A 23,527-nucleotide genomic window follows, 5' to 3' on the forward strand; every position below is an offset into this window, starting at 1 on the left:
ACTGAAGAGTTCAGACTCTTTCTTCAGCTGTGTGGGCCGAAACAGAGACATCCTACACATCTCGGGGCAGCAATTAACTAACATCAACCCGGGACCCCTAAAATACCCTACAGAAGCCCGTATTCATGTCAGTTGGGAAAGTTTCCTAAAGTGATACATTTCTTGCAGATAACTTCATGAGGTTATGCAGAGCTAGCATAAGTGTCTTTGTAGTCTGTTTTTAGCTAAATACTAGATGGGCTTGATGACCCCAGGATTCATCTTGTAAGTCAGCTCTGGCTCAGGCTTGCTGCTGAGGCCTCAGCACATCAGACACTGAATTTAGAGAACCTTTTGAGAAAGGTTGTCACCCCTTTACTTCTTTTAGCCCAATACTTCTAGTCCTGATAAATTTGAATTCTTCCTGTACATTCTGGCAAACAGACCATCTAAAATTTTCACTGTTTATCAGTATTTAAATTCTGTCCTCTGAGAGAAACTCAGTCACTTCCAAAAGGAGCTTGAAATAAGCTACTATTTTAAAACAAAACCAAGAATTTTTTTCTTGTTAAGTGAGAAAAGGAGTTTCCAAAACTCCTCTGTGAAACTAATGCAGATTGTTTGAAGTATCCTTTTCCTACCAGGAGCAGAGGGACACCAGCCTGGGCAGAGTGCACACAAAGCTCATTTCAGTAGAAAGGTGATACAAGAGACATTGGGGATGGACAGAGGGGCTTTGCAGTTCTGAGGGGCTGTTCAGTTCAGGTTGCTGTTCTCAGCTGTAAAAGGAACTCTTGCTGCTGTAGCAAACTGTTTGAAGATGCAGACATCTGCAGTTTGTTCATGAGCCAGGTCCTGGTTGAAGAAGCATTTGTTCCCCAAAATCTACCAGCAGCATTACCACACCATACTTTAGCCAGCTTGCTGCCAGAACCTGTAATCCCAGGAGCAACTTCCAGGGAAAGGGGAGTGGGTTCTACTCTCATTCCTTCTAACAGCTCTTACACCATGGCAGGGACTCTCAGCAGCCCAGGTTCCCCTTGGAAAGGCAGGATGCCGTGTTCCTTCTCACTTTTCAGGATTCCTCATCATTTACAAGCTTTACTCAAACATTCTGAATGTTTTCAACAAGATAATGAATAGTGTAAGAGCCTGGGATGAACTCCTTTTACTTTGTATCTGGTATTTCCTGCAGGGAGGGGATGGAGGAAGGCAGGAGATTCCCTGCTTCACAGAAGGGACACCCATGAGACAAACCTCTGACAGGTGCACCTTCCATGCAAATTAGGTTTACAGGGAAAACACTAGACCCTAGGAAGAAATGTCACAAATCAACAACTTCCCAGTTTGATTTTAGGAGCAGACTTCAAATGCAGCCTCCAAGCACAGGGAGCACTGAGACTTTAAGCCACACGACATCTCTGCCAAAATTCCCAGCAGCCATGACAAAATGACTGCAGAAATAATGCAGCATCCTGGCCCTCCTGATGTGTCAGGAATAAGCCACTGGGGATACAGCCAGAGGGACAAAAGTTGCTCTAGCTGGAGCTAGAAGAAGAGGAAGGAAGAAATTAGGTGTCTCTACTGTAGAAGTTAAAAGTTTGTGAGAAATGTTTCCAAGAACTGGACAAAGGATGGGAGAGCAGACAGACAGTACCAGAGGCAGGAGAACCAGAACAATTAACCAAACAGCTTTAGTAAGAATTTGTACATAACAAGGTTAATCTTTATGGTAAACCTGCAGCAAAGGAACCACTAAAAGTCCTTTTCTGAGAAGGACAGTGACAGCAATGCCTCAGCCTAGGGGAAAGTGAGCACATCAACCAGGGCTCCTCAGTGGAATGCTATTTTCTAAGGGTCTCAAAGATCTCTCCTTTCTCCTCTTCTGGATATTTAGATGTGTTTGTTTGGGGCTAGGGTTTCCTAGTGCACCAGCCCTCAGGGGTTCTTGCCCTGGCTCAGGAAGATCCCAGGTACCTAAGGAGTTGCTCCACTGAGGGCACAGATTCATTTCCTTGGCCTCTATTGCGTCTGTTAATTGAGAAACTCTTTCCTCCCAGGAGCAGTGTGATTCCTTAATAAGATTTAATTAGCATCCAAAGAAGAGCCCTCAAATGAAGCTCTCACAGATCTCTGCTGCAGCTGAGCTTCCATCCCACCAAGGCAGCACTTCAGTGGCATGTTCCCACCTTGGCAGTGTGAAAGCAAGGGATGGGAAATTTCCTCTCAGGCACAAAGAACTCACAAAAACTGAGGGCAAGACCAAAGGGACAGGGCCAAGAAAGGAAGCAAGATCCAGAGTGTGTTTCTTTCGAGACCCTGAAGGCCCCTCCCAGGAGACACTGCAGCTCAGGCAGCAGAAGCTGAGAGTGAGGCAGGGAGGCTGGCTCGGCAGCAGTGGGGGCTCAGAGGCCTCAGCCAATGTAGATCCTGTGGAAGTCGTTGGCCCCGAAGGCCGCGTTGCACTTGGGGCACTTGCGCTGCCGGGTGTCGTAGCGCGTCTTGACACACTCGAAGCAGAAGACGTGGAAGCACTTGGTGAGCACCGCGTCCTTCTTGCGCATGTTGCAGCATGGGCATGTCAGGCGGGCCTGCAACACAGACACACAGACACAGAGCTGTGAGGGGCCCTGCAGCCCAGCTGCTGTGCTGAGAGATGTCTCAACATGAAGGTCCTTCCATTCCTCAGAAGGACAATGTGGTTTCTCCAGTGCCAGAGTAACGACAAGAGATGTCAGATACTGGAAGTGTGCCTACACACCTTCTGACTAAGATAAAAAGGGAAGCTGAGGGACACAGATACTCACCTTGTAATCCTTGATTTCCTCCATCAGGATCTCATCACAGTTGGGAACCATGTCAGGCTTCTTTGTGGTCTCCAGCTTCCTGCGCAACCTAGAAATATCTTCCTGCACAAAAACAGGAGACCAAGAGAAGGAGCAGTACATTCTCTGTCAGCTTCTTCAGGGACCAAAGAGAACATGCACCTGGCTAAGTCACGCCACCCATAGTTTTACCCCCTGTAATCCAAGAGACAACATGATCCTCTGATGCTACAAGTATTGTCAGTTATCAGGGGACAAAATCTGAAAGAGCCAAGACCTGATGATGCCAAAATCAAAGTGAAAATGGACACCAAGAGCAGTTCAGCTGAAAGCCTCGACAAGCTCGATGTACAAAGAAGAAGGACACTAAAGCGGACAGATCTTGAAGGATTGTGCATAGGATATGTACCTCAGCCCTTTTGAAGTTGAACATCTCTTTCTCTCTAGTTACTCTGTTTTCCACAATCTCTTCCTGAAAATCATGTAACTTCTTCTGAGCCAGCTCTAGCTGGGCCTTCAGATCATCTGCAAGCTGGGCTGCATCCATGGCCTGAGAAAGAAAACCAGTATATAAGGACCAAACATAGAAGAACAGCTCTAGTGGCTTCTAGTGCCTTGTAATTACCTTATTATCAACAAGTTTTAATAATTTAGCTTCAAGATTCCTTTGGGCAGAGCCAAACCTTGGCATGCTGCAAAGCACATCACTTAGAAAAACACTAATGATCATCCAAATCTCTTCTTAAAGTATTTTCAGCCTTCCAGCTTCTACATTTTCTCTGTTAAAGTGTTCAGAGGCAGTTCTATAGCTGTTAATAGATAGAACTGCAAGATACCTATTTTTAACAATCTTCTCTCTTCACCACCTCTCTTCTGACTTTATAACCAAATGCCCTAATACCACCAATTGTCATATTAAGCACAGGTGACTGCTGAAATCTCCCTAGCTCTTCCTCACAGTGATACTCCTGCTTACCTTTTTGCCTGTTTTAATGTAATTTCTGCATTTCTACTAAAACTTAATAACAAAGGCAGCTATTAGACTTAGTCTTATTTTACTGGTAACGCACCTACTTTATTGATCTTAGGCATTTGTTGAAAGTGTTCACATTCCCCAGCTGTATTTCCTTTTGCTTATCCCATCTTTGCTACAAAGGCTTTAACCCCAGTTAACTTCGTCTGGCTGCTCTTTCTTCACCACAGGTTGCACAGAAAAAGATATAACCTGCTTTTCCTTATCAAAGCAAAACATCAGTCTCCAGTACTTTAATCATAATTCTCTCCAGGACTCCTCAGCCTTCTGATACACTCATCCCAAATCAGGGAATACCAGGTTCTGTAATGCCAGTGAGAGATCAGAGCCTTCCATGCCTCCCCAAGCTCCCACTTACAGCCCAAGGGGAAAGGAAGGCATCGCTCACCTTGCGTTTGTTCATCTCCAGGGCCTGTGTTCGCAGCCCCAGCTCCTTCTCTCCTGTTCCTATGCTGCTCTGCAGTAAGTGTTCCTTCTCCTCCAGCTTACGCACCACCTGCAGCTGGGCATCCACCTTGGAAAGGGACACAGAGGGACCAGAAGGAACAAATGAATGCATGCTCTGTGGGTCTTCAGAGCTGTCATTCAAGCTGCCGCCTAAAACTACCCCTGCTTCCCCATCACCAGGGAGCACACCTTCGGCTTGCCTTTTTCTCCCTGAACAGCTGTGCCTGTATCCAGAGAGCTGTACCCAGATCTCTCTGGTCAACACTTTAAAAGTTAGCAGTTAAATATTTGCAACAAACATGTCTTAATTTTTGGACAGTGGCTTTAAGACTTGCAGTAAGGCAATGAACAGTTCCACAGTGGCACCAAGGATGACAGGATACAAAGTCATAGAATGGCCTGGATTGGAAGGGACCTAAGATCCTCTAGTCCCAGCCTCCCTGGGATAAATTCCACTAGGGCATGTTTCTCAAAGCCCCATCCAAGTCTGGCCTTGAACACTTCCAGGGATGAGGCGTCCACACCATCTTTGGGCAACCTCCAGCAGTGCCTCACCACCTCTGAGTGAAGAATTTCTTTCTAACATCTAATATAAGCCTGCCCTCTTTCAATTTAAAACCACTGCCTCTTGTCCTGTAATTTTTTTTGTATACTCATATAAAAAGTTCATCTCCCTCAGGTTCCTAAGCCCCCTTCAGGTACTGGAAGGCTGCAATGAAGTCTCCCCTGAGTCTTCTCTTCTCCAAGCTGAACAGGCCCAGCTCTCTTAGCCTGTTCTTGTAGCAGAGGTGCTCATTTCTTCTCATCATCTTTACAGGCTCCTCTGGACTCCCTCCAAGAGGTCCATGTGTCTTTGCTGTGCTGAGGACCCCAGAGCTGGATGCAGCACTGCAGCTGAGCTCTCACAAGGGCAGAGCAGAGGGGCAGAATCCCCTCCCTCAGCCTGCTGCCCACGCTGCTTTGGATGCAGCCCAGGATGCAGTTGGCTTTCTGGGCTCCCAGCATGCGCCTCTGGGTCAGGTCCAGCCTCTTACCCAGCAGAATCCAGGAGTCCTTCTCTGCTCTAGTGCTCTCAGTGATTTCCTCTCCCAGCCTGTGCCTATGTCTGAGGTAGTTCAGACTGAACCATGGTTTCCAACTCCTATGCTTGTTACCAGTATATACAGCTATAGGTAGAATATACAGGCAGAAGTACTATTCCAACAGGAAAAGAACTTCCCACTTTTCCTCACCCATCTGCTCTCCATAGCAGTGAATCCAGAGGACATTGTAATGCTCATACAGCAGTGTCAGTTTCCTACAATGACAGGCCCCTTTGAATCCTGATGCAGTCCCAGGCTGGTGAGAGGAACACTCCATCCTGGACTGATTCTGGTGAAGACAGTTAATTCTCTTCAGAGCAGCTCATATGCTGCTATGCTTTGCATTTTGGAGCAAAACACTTTCAGTAACACAGCACTGTTTTAGCTGCTGCTGAGCAGTACTTACACAGCACCAAGACCTTCTGTGTCTCATGCTGCCCACCAGAAGGTAGGCTGAGGGTGTCCAGGAAGCAGGGATGCCACACAGCCAGGACAGCTGATCTAGCTGGCCCAAGGGGTGTTCCACACCCTACAATGCTGTTCAGCAATAACAGCTGGTGGAAAGGAGGCAGTGGGAGGATGATCAGAGCTGCAACATTTAATAACAGTAAGGCCTGATGAAGCCCTGCCTTCCTGGAGATGGCTTAACTCCTGACTGCCCCAGGAAATAACCAATTAATTAATTTCTTGTTTCACTTGTATAGACATCTCTGCTTTAACTGTTAAACTGCCTTTATTCAGCTCACCTGTTTTCTCACTTTGTCCCTTCTGATTCTTTCCCCTTTCCCTCAGTGGGGAAGAGAGCAAACGGTTGTGTGCAGCTGCCTAAAACAGATAACCCACACCTCCATCTCCCCACCATCTCTCTTGTCCTCTCTCTCCTTTTTCCCTATTACCTGCGTTTTCAGTGTCAAAACTTGGTCTGCTAGCTCCTCTTTTTCCTCTTTCAGCAGCTTATGGATCTGGTTGGACTTGATACGTTCTGACATCAGCTTGAAGTTGGCATCATCCTTCTCTCGCAGCTGCTGCATCAGGCGGATGTTCTGCTCTTGCATGTCTTCAAAGGCTTGGCCTGTGACATCCATTTCTGACAGCAGGGCCTCTTCCTCCTGCAAAAGAATCACAGGCTCTGGCCAAACTGTGCCCTGGACCCTCTTGAGTGAGCCTGAACATTTTATTCAGAGACACCAAACCTAGCAAAGATGGAGGAAGATTTTCAATGTGAGGGAACAGCATTATCCCAACAACCAGAAAAATGTATTCCCTACAAGTCTGCACCACAGCAGATACTCTGAATTTGAAGGTGCAGAGAAAAGATGGTTACATGTCACTTGTCTGGCAGAATCAGGTTTGACACAGTAATTGCCAGAGCTGGGCAGAAACCAACACCCAATTCCTAGCAGCTGAACAGCTGTCAGATACACCAGGGCAAAAATTCTACATGTGGACAGGTTGACAGCTTCCAACTTACAGGCTGCCAAGCTCCTTAAACTCATTTTGGCCACTTCAGCATTGACAAGGTAGAGCAGTTCTGCTCTACAATAACAAGAATCCAAATTCTAAGAAAGTACATGTCAATTCACTGGCTTGCCTCTATCCTGCTGAGGTGGTCCTGCTCTCTCATTGGATTGAGCCTTTTTTAGCAGAAGGCATGTACCACTTCCATGCAAAATATTCACTAGATGAACTGAGGAGGTAATAACTCTTAAAAAGAAATTGTCATCTCTTCCCCTAATGGCTGATAAAATAAAGCCAATTCTCCTCTGTGTGCCTCACCAAGGCCATATGTTTAACTGTTTATTTAATGTTTAATTGTTATTAAACATTTCCCACCATGGCCTGCCTGCGATATCCCAGAGCTGAGGGTGGACGGGGTTATTTTATTGGTGGTTCTTTTGCTTGCTCAGTTTTTTTCTCCTTTGGTAAACAAGCACCAAACTCCCATCTCTGGCCCATACAGATATAAATTCCTTCTCTCTTTCTGGATGTAACCTGAAGGCAGCTCTCCCAGTTGCCCCAGCCAAAAGAGACCTCATCAGGAATTTCTCACCTGCTTAGCCATGGCAAGTTTCTTCTGTAAATATTCAATCTGTTCTTCCACTGCTCGGATCTTGCGGAGGGCATCCTCATCAGCCATCTTCTTACTCTCCTTTTTTTCCTTGTCTTCCAATTCTTTCACCCTCTGCCTCAGTTCTTCAAGCTACAAGAACCAACCAGAAACAACACTAAACACAAGGATACACCCTGAGCATTGTTCAGAGCCTGTTTTCTCCAAAATTCTCTGAAACACTCAGGACTGCCTTCAAAGCATGGCAAAAAAACCCCAGGTTGTTTTGACAGAGTATTACAGGCAGATGTACCATTTGGATGGGCTGTAGGCCCAAGATCTTGACTTCCACACCTTTGAAAATTTCATAGCATCTTTTATCAGAGTAGGAACATCAGTCTCCTGCAATTGTACATGTATGGATACAGACTCAGAAAGCATCTGCTCCTTTAAGACCATCTGATCAAGGACCTTCTTCCATACAAGGAGGAGATAACAGGAAAATGACAAGGTAAAATAAAACATACAGAGATACAAACTTGGCAGAGAAATGGTAAAGGAGGCAGTGATGAGAATGAAACCTGGTCAGTCACACTAAACATTGAGAGCACATGAGGGTGTGAAAATGTTTACTCCATCAAGGTTATCTGAGTGTGGGAGAAGGAGAAAACCCAAAATAAAATATTCAGAGACACAAACCTGACAAAACAAACACAGATACAAAGAGAGGAAGCAAACCTCTCCAGTCACAACAGCTTCCAAGGAACTACAGGAACCACCTCCAGGAAGATCAGCTGGGACTTTGTAACTGATGACACTGTAAAGCAGGAATGGCTCCTGAACTGGGACAGCTGTGGCAATCAAGAACTGCTCAAATCCAGAAGCAATGTGCAGGGAAATGGAGACCAAGGATGAACAAATTAGGGTTAGACAGAGAAGGGTATAAAAGGAGCCAGTCCCATGGGAAATATGGGCAGTCAGTACGCAGTTGTCTGGCTCAGCCTTGCCCACAATCATCACAGCCTGTCCTGTCCTGGCTTCTTGTATCTTTTCCTAAGTATTACCATGTAATCTAACTCTTTACCCCATGTGTGTGTGCTGCACAGAGGAAGTGCTGCCTATAGGCGAGACCTGCTTGTGAACAAGGCAAGAGGGGCTTGGAACCACAGGGGTCCCAAAGAGAGGGACATGCTGGAACTGAAGGAATCTGCAAATGGGTCTGTTCTTATGAACCTAGAGACTGGTGTGTGTGTGTGCCTGCACTAGCAACTAGTCCCTGTTATCTCCAGACCATTCCAATCTCTAAGCGACAAAGCTGGGAAGACAAACAATCCTCAGTTCTGAGGAGAGAAACAACACAGTTCTGCTGCAGAGTACCTGAAAAGAAGTTTAAGTAACACATTGAAAAGAAAAGAGGATGAGAAATTAGGAATACCTCAGCTTTTGCCTTCTTCTCAGCTGCCATCAGCTGCACTTTGTCTCTCTGCTCTTTGGGGGCAGAGCGGTACATATCTAGCAACAGTTTCATCTCCTTCTGGCTCTCCTGGGCCTTCCTGGAGAAAGGGAGACGGACCACAGTAAGAACACAGTAGCAAAGCCACACTGTTACACAGCCAGCACCACAGCCTGGCAATATTCTCTCATCTCCCATATGGATATGGAGTTGTTGGTGGCTCATTTTATCCTGGTAACATAAAACAGCAGCTGAGTATAGTCTGGAAATAAAACATGTTCAGGCACATGGGTTGAAATGCAAGAAGTGGGCTGGAGATGAAATACATATCCTAATAATATGTACAAACTATCCTCCTCTGCTTTGGGAACCATGCAGGAGTGGGAACACTGCTGTGTCCTCTATTAATAACGTGCTGCTGTGAACTTCTATGCTATTGTTATGACAGCAACAAATCAACATTACTTGACCCACACCATGAAGTATCTCCTTTGGTAATTCATGCTTTAGGCTACTCCACTGACCACATCACAATCAGAAACAGAGGGTGTCAAGAAACTCTCTTGGTTCCAAACTCCAATGATGCTGATCCTGTAAAAGCAAGACCATGTGAACACCCCAGGCTTGGGCACTGCTCACACAGGAAAGGGAGAAAACAGCAACTCTTACTTGAGCTCAGCCTTCAGCTGCTTGATCACTTCAGCCTCCTTCTTTCTTCCATCTTCATGCTTCCCTTTCTCCTTGTCTTTGGACTCTCTCTCCTTCTCAGATTCTTTCTGCTTCTGCTTTTCCCGCTCTCGTTCCTTTTCCTTCTCTTTCTCTTTTTCTCGTTCTCTCTCTTTCTCCTTCTCCTTTTCCTTCTCTCGTTCCCTCTCTCTTTCCCGTCTCTCCCGCTCCCGTTCCTCTTCATCTCGCCTGGCCTTCATCTCATTAACATCTTCAGAAGCAGCCTTGGGAACAGTCACTTGGGCAGAAGGATCATCAGGCTCCTGCTTGATCTCTGCAGGTTCCTCCTTTGCGTCTTCAGTGCTGGACTGGGACTGGAGGAGAGCACTGCCACTGCGAGAGCGGATCTGGAGTGGAACAGCAAGAGAGATGACCAAGAAAACAGTGTTTAAGTTCTTAGCCAGGAGTCTTCCCTACCTCCTTCTCCCTTGTCTTCCCAGATCCATACTTCCATGCCCCCTTTTCATGGAGCACTACACAGCTACAAAGGAAGAGCATTTGTTTGGTCAAAGGAAGCAGCAGAGTGCAGAGCTCCACAGAAAATTTCACTGCATCCTGCACAGCGTATCAGAAAGGTTGGTATTCCTGGCAAGGGTGACAGCATTACCCCTTCTCCTAAGCTTTTCCCTTCTTTTCTGGCATCTCCTGCTGTGTTACCTTGCTCAGGTCAGACTGGGCCTCTCTCAGTTTGCGTTTGTATCTCAGCACCTCTCCCTTCAGCTGGTGGTTGTGATTCTGGAGGCTGCTGATGAGGTGACGCATCTCCCGATTAATGGGGCCTGCAAAAACAGAAACACCTCTGCAACAAACCACACCTCTGCCAACCTTCTTGAGGACTTTCATGGAGATGGCGAACAAGCTAAGTGACAATGACAAAGAACAAAATAAGACTCTCACCATTCTGCCACGTAACAGAGCAACACAAAACACTTGCAGAAGGAAAGTCATGCCAGTTTTATACACAACCATAAGTCCTTGCAAATTCACAGTCCTACGTTCCCACTTAATATCCTTTTCATGACCATGATCCGAACGGAAACATGTCATGTTACAAAATAAATCTGATTTAAATGCTCCTTCAGAAGTAATTTATTTCTTCTGATGAAATTTAAGAATCACTGCTTTGCTATCTAGATTGTCCTTACAGACTTGGAAATGAATCCTCCCCCCGAGTAATTTTTAATCATGCAATATATCCTGCCATAAACCAAATTGTTAGCAAAATGTATCTATTATGCAGCATCTAGAAAGAAGTCAGATAACATGGAACTGGCCTCCCAATAAAACAGGTGAAGAGCTTTGCTTGTTGAGATGAGGAGACCTGCCAGAACAAGTATTTAATAGTAACAAAGAATCAACCCATGCATCCTAGTGCACTGTAGCTCCTAACGGGCATTGGTGGGTAGGTGGTGTTTGTTTCAGGCACAGCAGAACAACTTACCTGCTTGCTCATTGGCAGCAAGTGTCTGTTCAAACTCTATCCTCAACATCTCATACTCTTTGCGGACTTGTGCCAGGGTGTCCTCCAGCTGAATGACCTCAGTGCGTAGCTTCTTGTGAAGGCTGACCTCATCCCTCTGAGGAACAGAAAGGAAACAGAACTCAGTGCTTTGAACCTGGAGTATCTCTCACCTCATCAATATCAGGTACCACCAGAGACTGAATTATTGCCAGAAATGTCTATTTCCTGAGCATTTGCAGAGGCACACAGACCCATCAGTGATGGCTGGTGGCATGACAGAACTCCCAGGCTGAGAGAGCAGAGGTGTTACCTCAATCAGTTCCACCTGGCGCTGGTGCGTGGCGCGGGTGCCGTGGAGCAGCGTGCGGGCCTCATCAAGGTGTGCCTTCAGCTGCAGACTCTCGTTGTACAAAACAGAAAACTGGGACTGCATGCAGCGATATTCTGGGGTCTCCTTCACAGCCTCTTCCACTGCCCGCCGCAGCTCAACCTGGTTGGGACACAAGAAAATGTCACAAAAACAAAAATTATCCCCTTGCCTTTGGTTTCTGTCTCTCAAGACAGAAGAACAGTGAATCAAGCTGCCACAAGCAAAGACAAAAGTAGAACTTGAATAGCACTGCTGTGAAGCAGGTCCAAGTGATATGATTCAGTACCAATCCTAAAAAGTGTCTGTGTTCTCTTATGCACTAGGCTGCTTCTCTCGCACAACCACAAGGCGGAAGTTTTTCAATCTTAGGTCCTGAAACAGTTTCTCTTAAAGATATGAACTTGGAAAACATAATAAATTGTAAACACCCAGATCAACAAAGATGGACACATAGAAAAGTATGAGAGAACAGAGAAAATACACATGCAAATAGGAATTATGTCAGCCTTCCACCAGTAGGACATAATAACTGAAAGAAAGAGAAATGAAAAAAAATCCCAGAGGTACAGAACTGAACTCCTAGAAAAAAAAGTTAGCAAATGATTGTAACTAGCAGCAGTAAACCAGACACATATATACATGCATTCAGCTTAAAAGTAATTACAGGGGGGAAAAAAAAGTTGTAAGCTAAGGACACTTCTCTCTAAACAAACTCATGTGGATAAACAGAATTCAGAGGTGCCTCAAGACAGTTTCCAGCATCAGATCTCTGGATTAAAGTTTTTGAGACAGACATTTCTTATAACTGGCACTGACCACTAAGATGAAATTTGGATTATTCTCTCTGTCATATACTTGTCTACCACAGAGCCACAGCTTCTTGTGTTACCACTTTTAAAACATCACAAACTCACAGGCTGTCTCCTATCTATCCATTCCCCACAGTGGGGAAGACAGAAGTTCACTGTCTCTTTCAAGAGCCTCTCTCCCCACACAAGTTCCCTGATTGTTTCTCTTCTCTGGTTCCACTTGCACAGGGCGTGGGGAAAGTGGAAAATCTGAAAACAGTTTTAACCAGACATGATTAAAATGGACTCAAAGATCAGAATGGGACATGGGCAGGAAAACATTACAATTTCCAACGGTGGCCACACGGTGTCACCAACGCACTGAGCTGCAAGTGGAGCCACAGACCCACTCAATTGTACCTGGAGCAAAGTGTAACACAGCTAAAGAGCAGGCTCAGAATAGACACTGCAATGAGGTTTTCTGCAGACACAGCACTGCAAAGCTGAGGGCAGCCCATCCCACAGAACACCTTCATCCTCACACAGCTACAGATGTCTCACCTTGAGCTTTTCATTCTGTGTTGTTACTTCCTCAAGATCCTGACGCAGTTCCTCCAATTCATTAAGGCGATTCCCAGCAAGCTCTTTATTCTCTTCCAGCTCTGCATTCATCTCCTCAAACTGTTGGGATAAACTGCTTGTAAATCCTACTGTTAATGTGTCTCCTGAGAGTGCTAATGAACTATCTGTTCATGCAGTAATGGCAGCTACAGACTGAGCAGTCAGGTAACTTGACCAAGCAAGACAGAGTCTAATTCCACCTGGTGTTTCTTAAGTAGCAAACTCATGACACAGACAAAATGGCTTGTCCAGAGTCACCCAGCTTTGTGGCACAGGATCTAAAAATTATCTAAAATAAGTATCGAATTCTGTTCAAATTGTGGCCCTTGTTCTCCTTGAACAAACTGCTGGCCTTACCTTGCGAGCATTAATGGTGATTGTTCCCCCATATAGGCTGCTCCCAGCTCCATACACCTTGTAGCCTTTGGAATTTACCTGCAAGAAATGCAAGAGATTTCCTCAAGATCCAGTGAAATACTGACAAGAGTGATGCAGCAGGTCCAAGACCAAAGAAGGAACACTGCAGGTTCTCAGCTCTCCCAGCAAAGTCCCAGGGAGGATGTCACACACCCATCCAACACCACCCCCACTTCCCAGGTCTCCTGGCCAGCGCTTACTCGTTCCAGGACGTCGGCCAGGTGGCGGTTGAGCCTCTGCTCTCTCTTGCGGATCTTGTCAATGTCCCACTGCAGGTCATCAATCATGGTCTCCAGGACAGACACCCGGGATTCTGCTGTCTCCACCCTCTCTTGCAGCTTGGAGAACTGCAATCAAAGGAGTGCTTCAGCCAGCATATTGCATAGACCCAACTTTTCCTCATGCTGCTCAGGAGTCATTTTTCTCTTTTTCATCTTTTGCTGTGATGACAGACTATTCCATGAACTGTCCCAAATTTTACACTGGCCAAATCCCAAGACAGCAACAAAAATAAGACAAAACTGAAAATTGAGAAAGAGCAGAAGCTGGTAGTATCTGGTAGAATACAGAGGAAGCCACCTCAGCTGATTCAAAGCCTTTTTTGATTTTAATCTTTTCTATCCCTATGTCCATCTACTTTAGAGAGCACCTAAGTGCTCAGATGTCTAATGCTGTGCAAGATCAGCATTAACACAATTTTTTAATGAACTGAAATCTCTCAAACAAATGCTGCTACTAATGTGAATCCTTTAACAACTGGGATCATCCTGTAACTGATATCATTATACTGTCAAATTACACAGAGAAATCAAGGAATTCAGAACGACAGAGATATCACCTTGACTGTTCCGGGTGTCTACACAGCCACCTCAGCACCACGTGCCCCCAGTTTCTCTGCTCTCCCGTCTTCTTTAAAAGTTAAAACCATTCAGTTCACTGTCTCACTTATATCCTTTCCTTTAGTGATGTAACAAGCAAATCAACCTGATTTATACAGAAAATCAGTGTACAGCTCTCCACAACAACAACCCTTTTTGTAATTTTCAAACCATGCTCCTCCTATGCCTCTCCAAGGATATGAGCTGCCTTCCAATCTATGGGAACCATAAATTATGCTAAGCAGGACCCCAAAGCAGATTTCTTTCTCTCTCCTGTTTTTACCTCCTGAGACATGACTCTGTGCTTCTCCTGAAGAACATCAGCCAGTTCTTGCAGCCGTCCATTCTCGTGTGACAGGTAGGTATTCAGCTCCACTACTGCTTCTTCCATCAGTGAAATATCTGAAAGGTGCACAAAGAAAAGGAAATTAATGGAAATCTGGTTTTAATTCCTGAACAGCAATGAGAGAAATAAGAAAACAGAAAAGGAGATTTCTGAGTCTAACTTTACTTTAATTTACCTCTGCCACAGGTGCTTCCTGAGGGCCTGATCTCAATCCACAGAGAGCTTTGTCCATATGCAAAAGGCTCTGCAGTTTAACAGTGCTGCCCATTTCTGACCCAGGGGCCATCCCCTAACCCAAGAGATCACTTCAGCTCTGTCTGTGCCAGCAACCCAGAGCATGTCCTTGGAACCAGGGACACCCAAATTCATGCATAAACCTGTTGCAACAGGTTTATGCCCAGGGTGACACACCAGGCCAACACACCATGACACCATATGACAACCACACCACTGGGTGACAAGTGAAACTAGAGCACCTTAGGCATGGCACCAGTGTCAAAGCTACTACAGTTTATGACTGCTAGCCAAGGACAGCAACATATTCTTACACCCATACCAGACTTGGTCAGAGCACACAGAAGGCACACCAAGCATGAGCTGATATTTCACCCAAGGTTTCTTTCAAAAGATGAAAAATCTAACCTTAAGCTAATGATGCTTTTTCAACAGTCATCTGAGTCTAAAGTGAATCTGCTACATTAATTTTTAGAAGATGGTAGTTTGGCTTTCTCTGCAGAACTCTGCTATGTTCAAAACTGACAGCTACACTAAGCACACCATGCCATAAGACAGGTACAATTTTGCTCAGGACTCAGTGGAAACTGAGCAGCTTGTTATTGCCACACCTTCTCCTAAACTGCAAAGGAGAGGGAGTCCACCATCAGTTCACAATGCTGATTTCACTTCTTTACTTGTAGGCACAAAACCTTTCATGTGGTGGCTAAGAACAGGTGGCTGAGGAGGTTCAGCTGTGCTCTCTGACTTCTCAGGCACATGAACAGAGTACTGGCAGAAACAAGCTGCTTCTTAGCCCAACATGCTGGGCAGAGCCCTCAGCACTCAAATACAGAGGTAGATGCAATGCACTTCTGGCACATGGCCCTTTAGAGGAGGTTTTGATAACAAGAGTTTGGAAAGCCAAAAAAATTAATTTTAGAAAATAAATGCACATGAGAAGGACTAGACCTTAATGTCTACAATTCAGGATCAAGTCTAAGGTGGGAGCAGATAAGCATTCTTGAATACCTGCCACCTTGGTCATACCTCCACTATTCAGCTTGTGCGATAGTACATCCACTTTCTCCTGCAGCTTGTCATACATTGTCACAATCTGGGCAACAGCACGGCGGGAGGACTCCACACGCTCCTGCAGCTGAGATTCTATCTCCTCACTGGTACTGCTGGCTAGAGTGGCCAGGAAGGAGAAGGCCGGCTCCAGCCCTTCCCCTGGGAACATAAAGGGGTGAAAAAAAGTAAGTGTGTTCTAGAAGGTAGCATATCCCTGCTCTTTAGAATCACAAAAAAAAGTCTGTCAGCCTTTAGAAATGGACATCAGTGTTGTCCACAGCTGAAATCCACCTTTCCCACTGTCCCCACCCCCTTTCTCACCTCGTTCCCTCTCATCTTTGCGCTCCTGATTACTGTCAGAGTCTGGTTCAGGTTCTGGCACCACCAGTGCTTTTCTTTCAGACAAAAGGTCTCCAAGACCTTGGTCCAGGTCGAAGCGTTTAAGGATGATGCGGATATTTTCATCAAACTGAATGATGGGACAGTCAAGGCCAGACAAGATAAAGAATGGATGTGAACAAAAGGAGTACAGTGGTACAGGGGAGACAAGCAAACTGTATATGAAGTAACAAAAGCTGTTCCCAACCTGATTCCAGTAGCGGTTGATGATCAGCAGAGAGGCATCGTCAGTGGCCTGCCGACGCTCCAGCTTCTCAATGTGCTCCCGCAGCTCATCTTCGATGGCCTGGCGCTGGTCGAGCATCTCCGCCAGCTTCCGGTTCTTGGTCTGCAGGGTCCGGATGTCCAGCTCCTCCTGGGCACAGCCACACAGCACACAGGCCAGGTCACAGAAGGGCTCACCCTGACCCCAGAGACATTTCTGCCTCCAGATGAAAAAAACCAAAAGGTGGAGTGGGGGTATGCAAGGAAGACATACCGTTGAAGAAACACCACCAAGTTTAATGGTCTCCACAGTGGTGCCTGAATCTTCAACCCCTGCCTTCTTTTCCGGAGGTGCAGAAGGGCCAGGCTCTCCAGCCGTCCGTTTATTGCCAATTCCAGACATGGTGGCTGAAGTGTACAGATTCCCACCTTCTCCAAGTTCTTCCTGAACATTAAAGAACACTATGAAAAAATCACCAAACACACATCCATGCAGTCAACTTGATTTGGGGTTTTTAACATGGTGATGCATCATGGTAACAAAATGCCCAAAACAGAGAAGATCATGGAACTAGAAAGATTTTGAAAAATATTTGTTGGGAGGAATGGACTAAAAGTGGAAGACTGGTAAAGGACTGTAAATCATTCAAGTGACCTTGCAGCTGGGAATAACTCTTGACAAGGCAATGATCCTCTGGCACAGGCTGACTTTAAGGGCGATCACTTCTCTAATACTGCACCTCTGCCAGCTGTTGCTTTGGGGAGCAAATTTGTTTCTGTTACCTTGCTCCCACAAGGAGCACTGTAACAGAAACAAATTTACTCCTTGTGTTCTAACTAGGAGATTGTGCCAGCCGGTGCTGACTCACACATTCTGGTCCAACATTAGTAAAAGACACCAGCAGGATCTGCACTTCAAGCAGAAAGTTGATGGGGAAAATATCCACTGCTCTGTAATGTTAAAATTGAAACACTGTACCTTATCACCCTCCTTGCAAAAAAATCTTCATCCAGGTGCACTCTCTGCTTTTCTGCATTAACAAAAATTAACCAGGTTAGACTTTGGCAAACAACTGAGACTGTGTGTATGTGCACCAGTTCACTGCACAACAACCAAACTGTTCCTATTGAATCTACACAGAAAGCCAGTCAAAGCTGAGGGCAGCAACACCCTGGAAATAAATGAGCCCTGTACGCAGAGAGCTCACAAATCCTACAGAACTGAAAAGCAACTTGGACTCAAGGCTTGTAAAGACCCATTCCAAGAGTTTTGCTGTGTACCAAGAGAGATCAAACATGTTTGAAGAGAACCTATTCCTAACTCAAAGCAGTCTGAAAAGCTCTGGACTAAGAGAGAACAGCTGGGGCTGTGAGGGAGGACTGGACATCACCTGCCCTGTGCTCCTGCATGAAGCAGGCTCAGCCAAAGCAGGTTTCCAAGGGCCTTGTCCAGGCAGCCTGAGCATCTCCAGGCACAGAAACTCAGCCACGGCTCTGGGCAGCCTCTCTAGTGCTTGATCACCCTCAACATTAAAACAGGCTTTTCTCGTGTATGAACAGCATTTCCTGTAGTTCCCTAAAATATTATTGAGCAAAATTACAAGTGTATCCTCAAAAGGCTTCCAACACAAATGGAGCAGCTGGAGATAAAAAATGGAACCAACCAGATCTTCACTAGACATGAGCTGCATTCTTCTCCCACAGCCACTGAGGCTGCGTCAGACTGAACGAAAGCAGAAGTGAATGAAGTGCAGACCACACCAGTAAAACCCAACCTGTTCCATTTAAACCTATTATGGAATTTATGGTCAAACCAGGGGTTAGGAACTGAACCTTCCAGTTCTTATCTGCTTTAATTGAGCAGTTCTACTGAAAGCAACAAGGCCATTGTCTTTTGAAGATGAAGCTGGTACACTGTTTTGCCAAATCTCAGCATTCACAAGCATCTCAGTGTGACACTGCCCTTCATCATATGCAAAACAGTATAAAGATTATTTCTAAGTGAGTTACTGAAACAGATCCTGCTGAGTTACAGCACAGATCCTATGAGGTATCTTCTAATAGAAACATTAAATTACATCTCAAATTTACAAAGAAAGACAATTGCCATGGAACCATTTTCCTTCTCTTAGCAACAGCACTGACTTTAGCTGGAATTCTGAGAGCATTGGAAGGAAACAGCTGTCACTAAAAACATCTCATTTGTCCCCTGTCAGTCCAGCAAGCCACCACTGCCCACTGCCTTTCACGCTTTTTGTCCCCAGACAAAATACCCCTTCCACTGCCTCCTGGCACCACCCCCCTCAGCTCCAGCTCCTCTCTCACCACTTCCTCACACACTGTATACCAGACCCCAACCCATTAATTTTTTATGGCCACAGACCGTCTCTTTCACAGAATCATTTAGAATGGGAAAAACCTCTGAGATGGAGCCCAACCTATGAACCAACACCACTCTGTCAGCCACACCATGGCACTGAGTGCCACGTCCAGCCAGGGACAGGGACTCCACCACCTCCCTGGGCAGCCCCTTCCAGTGCCTGACAATCCTTTCTGCTGCTCACACATAGAAGAACTCTAAGCATGAATGTTCATTTCTTTGAATGTCAGATTTCCTTTCTGACACAGAACAGCTGATCTGCTCTGCTACCTAAAAGTAAGTTTTACTTACTCATTCTGTATTTGCTTAAAAAAAGGTGGATTTCTGATGACAAGCCCTATCGATTGAAACTCAGATTTTCTCTTCTTACTTACTACCATTTTACAACTAAATTCAAAACCTTTATTACATCTGCCACCACCTGATGTTCCTGCTACAGTACAGAAATCACACTACACATGTATAAACCTGAATTTATGTAAAGACACTGAAAAACAGAAATAAAAGCCCTGGGCAGATTTAAAAACTGCTATTTGAGTTTCTACTCCCCAGCAGGAACTCCAGTCAAACAATGATCCATCCACAAACCCAACAGGGATTTTTCCATAGCTTCATGTCAAGCTCAGCAGGAATATTTTAAGCATAACAGGAGAAAGGGGAAAACTCCCAACCCTCTGCTCTGCTTGGCCCTAGCATGGCATGGATGGAGTACTGTGCCCAGTTCTGGACTCCTCAGTACAAAGACAAGAAGCTGCTGGAGAGGTTCCAGTGGCAGCCACAAAGATGATGAGGGCTCTGGAGCATCTCTCATATAAGAAGAGACTGTGATATCTGGGCCTGGTTAGTCTGGAGAACACTGGGAGAGGATCTCATTAATGCACACAAATATTTCCAAGGTGAGTGCCAAGAGAGTGGTCCAGACTCTTCAGTGCTACCCAGCAACAGGATGACGAGCAGTGGCCATAAACTAAAACCCAACAAGTTCCACCTCAACATGAGGAAAAACACTGAGGGTGGCAGAGCACTGGAACAGCTTCCCACGGACGTCGTGGACTCTCCGCCTTTGGAGACATCCCAAACCCACCTGGATGTGTTCCTCTGTCACCCGCTCCAGGTGACTCTGCCTTGGCAGGGGGGTTGCACAGGGTGATCTCAACCCGACCGATGCTGTGATCCAGCTTCCCACACACACCAGCCGCTCTCACACCTCCTCCGCTCTCCTACATCCCGCGGGGGTCCTGCCCCTGGCATATTCCCACAGCGCCAGCCAGACACGCCGCGGCCCCGTCCCTCCCTCTGAGGGTGTGCGCTGCCTCCAGCCTCCAGCGACCCCTCCGTCCTCCACACGGCCCCCTCCCGGCTCTCCCCGGCCCCCAGCCGCCCCACAGACCCGCCGCGGCCGCCTCGTCGCTGCTGCCGCCGCGCCCCGCTCCGCCGGCAATGGCCGCTACGGGCCGCCCTTTCCGGCCGCCATTTCGCCCTCACCCGTCATGGAGGCGCTGCTTTGCCCTCGCCCGACATGGCGGGGCGGCAGCGGCACCAGACGCCGGCGCCCTCACCCGCACCAAAGATGGCGGCGCGGGCGGAGCCGCCCCCGCCCACACGCGGCCCCGTGGAGCGGCCGCCTCCCTGCCCTCTCCGGAATGGAGCCGTGTCCCGGCCGGAGCGGGCGGGAAGGGCGTCGGAGCTTCTTGATGTGGGTTAAACATTCTGTGCCGGCCATGGTGTGGCAGCAGGGTTGGGGCAGTGGTTGTCCCTCTGCATTCGGCACTGGAGAGGCCACGCCCTTGCTCCCCTCCAACAGCGAGAATTTTCTGCTTTCGTCCGTGTTGTTTGAAGATTAACTGTGCGAATTGTGCAGAGACAACACAATAGATGAGGGAAAAATGACAAGAAAAAATCTGAGTGGTAAGGAGAGAAAGAGAGGGATTAATAATACTTGTATTAATACTTGAGATACTCTTGTGAAGAAGATGGGAGAGCCAAGCAATCCAAATGCCAGTGCAGAGGAACTGCAGAGAAAGTCTTGCAGCAACTTGCAATTACTTAGAGTCAGGAGTGTGACAAATATGGCTGCTTTTTCCTGAACCTCGCAGTCCTTCACTTGCAATTGCTACAAGAAAGAGTGGAGCACTGTACAAAATTACAGTTGCTTAAGAATTGGAGTGACTGAAGCAGAGTGTTTCTTGGAAAGGATGTGCACATGTTTTTAGCATAAGCAGAGGGAAGCCTGGTATTGAGAAACCACCAAAGACCCAGAGGTGAACTGAATAAAAAACGTTGTGTAAGGAACAGCCTAGAGAGGAGGCAATTTTGAGCTTGCAGTGTTGGTGTGCTCAGGATGCGGCCACAAAAGGAGACTTGGATGGACTGAATCTCCTGTAAACAAGAAATGCACAGACTTGTGACCAGGGTTGTGCTGAGCATCACCCATTACCTGTTCCAAACCTCTATTCCAAATTAAAAGGACCTACACAACCTCAAATACTGTCTTTCTCTCAAGTTGCAGGAGTAGTAGTAGCCACCAAATTTGCTATGAAAGCCCAACACATGGGTGTGAAATTCATCCTCTTTGGTAAGGTGGGAGGTGGAGACACAGCATTGTGAACTATTCATATATTACCCAGATGTGTCTGCAGATGTGCAGGTAAATTTGGAGCTTTGGCACACCCGGGATAGTACCCAAAGTGATCTTTGATCCAGCAGAACTGTGCTGCTTCCAAGAGGAAAGGCCCATATGGGAGATGGTCTGGGAGCTGATCTCTCTCCCACCTGTTGCTGAACCTGAGGTTGTCGTGAGCAGAAGGCTCTGCCCTGGAGGGCAGAGGGAAATCCTCTTTTGTGAGAGGATTTGTGTGCCTGGAATTTGCTGAGGAAATAGCAGAGCACAGATTCATCCCAAAGATGGGAACAGAAGAGCTTTGGCCAATCAGCTCCAGGTGCTGTCAGTGGCCGATGAAGAAAGGGATTGCAGGTTGCACACTCAAGGGAAGAGGTTGGACAAATGGGCCCAAGAACACAAGAAGCAGCCAGCCTAAGATAATAAAGTGGAAAAGTGACATCTTCAGGCAACCAGTGACTGGACAAAGCAAAATAGTACCCAAAACACTTACAGCAGACTAACTGCCCAAAGAGAGATAACCACATTTCAAATTCAGTGGAGCAAAGCCCTGTGCATCAATGTTTCTGGGGCAAAGGTCTATTTTTGTGTCAGCACACAAATCAGCCTTTCATTTCCTAGGCTGTTAACTGGAACCACAGCAGCTGCGTTGTGACAACGCAGTGTCAGGCACCACAGGAGAGCAGGTATGAAACACAGCCCTCATGTGTCCTGTGGCAGCTGGTGTTCAGTGCCTTCTAGATCAGATCATAGAGGTGAAGTAAAGGAAGGAAAAGTCTCAGAAAGGAAAAAAAAGGAAAAAATAGAAAATGCATATTAGTGGAACATACTTCCAAATAAAAGTACCAGACCTGTCATATGTCTGTACAGGTCTTTGACTTCAAAGCAAATGTAGCTCTCTTCCTAAAAACAATTATAATAGATAAATAAATAAGATGAAGATTAGTCTACTTCCTAACCCCCTTAATTTCCTTGTACACTGGCTACAGACAGGGTGATTCTGTCTTGTTCTGCTATTTTGATCATCAGTTCTTTGAAGCAAAAATAGAAAACACCAGTGCCTTAAAAGACACCCCTTTCTTAATGACTGATTTGTGCAAGAGGCACTTTCATGTTACCAAAGTGTGATAAGCAACAAGAAGATTAATTTTAAAAGCTGACCTTTGTCCTTGCTCAAAATTTTGTCCTTGAGGTTTGTTCTGGTGTCCCCTCCTCTTGACATGATTTTATCCTTACCTCATTGTAAGGTAAGGATAAAGCACATAATTTTAGCTAAGGTTGTGCTCTGAAAATAGGATAATTTTTGGTTTTCCTCTCAGGTATTGTGAAGTAAGCTATGTTGTTGCTGTGGACATTAAATGGAATGAAGGGTGGTGCTGCAGGGTGCTGTGCTAGGTACACATTCGTTAGGGCCAACAGTGGGACTATATTTGATAAGATCAGGTACTTTACCTAATGATATCCACCCAGTGCAGTGTACATCAGATCACACAGAAATGTATCACTTCACAGCATCCTTGATCTAGCCAACAATTGCTGTTGATGTTATTTAGGATATTATAATTCTCTTGACAGACAAGCTGACTAAAGAAAATGAAGGCACATAAAGCTGTGGCCACTGCAGTTGAACTGAGTTCTTGCTTTTCCATTGAAAGAAATTGCACTATTTTTTTTTTCTATTACTATTATTATTAGAATTGGATAGTTACTCTTACCTAAGTAGCATAGTAGGATACTTACAGCTTACATCTGGGAAGGGAGACACTGATCATATTTTGCCCAGGTGTAGGAAAGAAATTCCATTGTCACCTGACCAGAAGGGACTTGGATAGAAATGTTTCAGTTGCTTATATATGCTGCACAAAAATTCTCACTTACTTTTGTTTTGTCATGTTCCTTCCCGAGTTGTCTTCCTCCTGTAGAGAAATACTTGATGCTAAATGGAGAATATTTCTGTGAATTGAAGGAGCTCTTTCTGCTGATACCCAGAACATCCTGGCAGGGAATCTAAAAAAGACAGAATGAAAGATTCTAGTCAGTGAGAAACCCAGGCTGGGAAGTCTCAGCAGGGATTATTAGCGATTGCCTTGCTGCCTCACTGCCCAGCTGCCATAGTGATCAGGAGAAATGAAAAGCCCAGGAAATGGAACACAGGCTTAACTG

General features: G+C 46.0%; 1 protein-coding gene across 2 annotated transcripts; it reads right to left on the bottom strand.

Moving 5' to 3' along the window:
* Positions 1-1,654: 1,654 nt before the first annotated feature.
* On the bottom strand, positions 1,655-20,181 carry RNF20 (ring finger protein 20). 2 transcript variants are annotated; one of them, XM_066569903.1, is made up of 21 exons: positions 20,135-20,181; positions 17,344-17,395; positions 16,639-16,809; positions 16,348-16,515; positions 16,083-16,230; positions 15,738-15,920; positions 14,412-14,530; positions 13,451-13,597; positions 13,191-13,268; positions 12,774-12,893; positions 11,365-11,544; positions 11,034-11,169; positions 10,250-10,371; positions 9,536-9,939; positions 8,849-8,966; positions 7,417-7,566; positions 6,263-6,475; positions 4,226-4,351; positions 3,214-3,354; positions 2,787-2,888; positions 1,655-2,570 (listed from the first exon to the last, which is right to left on the bottom strand). In XM_066569903.1, the coding sequence occupies exons 3-21, from the start codon at positions 16,765-16,767 to the stop codon at positions 2,394-2,396; spliced, it is 2,961 nt and encodes a 986-aa protein (XP_066426000.1). In that variant the 5' UTR covers positions 16,768-16,809; positions 17,344-17,395; positions 20,135-20,181; the 3' UTR covers positions 1,655-2,393. The 2 variants fall into 2 exon arrangements, with proteins under 2 accessions (XP_066426000.1, XP_066426001.1); XM_066569904.1 differs by lacking the exon at positions 20,135-20,181 and adding an exon at positions 19,829-20,050.
* Between the last annotated feature and the right edge of the window lie 3,346 nt (positions 20,182-23,527).

The sequence above is a fragment of the Molothrus aeneus genome (assembly GCF_037042795.1).
Source record: "Molothrus aeneus isolate 106 chromosome Z unlocalized genomic scaffold, BPBGC_Maene_1.0 scaffold_33, whole genome shotgun sequence".
Classification (NCBI taxonomy): domain Eukaryota; kingdom Metazoa; phylum Chordata; class Aves; order Passeriformes; family Icteridae; genus Molothrus; species Molothrus aeneus.

Bases quoted from the DNA above. Each gene is read 5' to 3' on its own strand.
- RNF20 (XM_066569903.1), bottom strand. From the start codon at position 16,767: ATGTCTGGAATTGGCAATAAACGGACGGCTGGAGAGCCTGGCCCTTCT. The intron at 16,231-16,347 runs GTTGGGAACAGC...CCCATCATTCAG, and splicing joins TCAACCGCTACTGGAATCAG to TTTGATGAAAATATCCGCAT. The intron at 15,921-16,082 runs GTGAGAAAGGGG...TTATGTTCCCAG, and splicing joins CAAAGATGAGAGGGAACGAG to GGGAAGGGCTGGAGCCGGCC.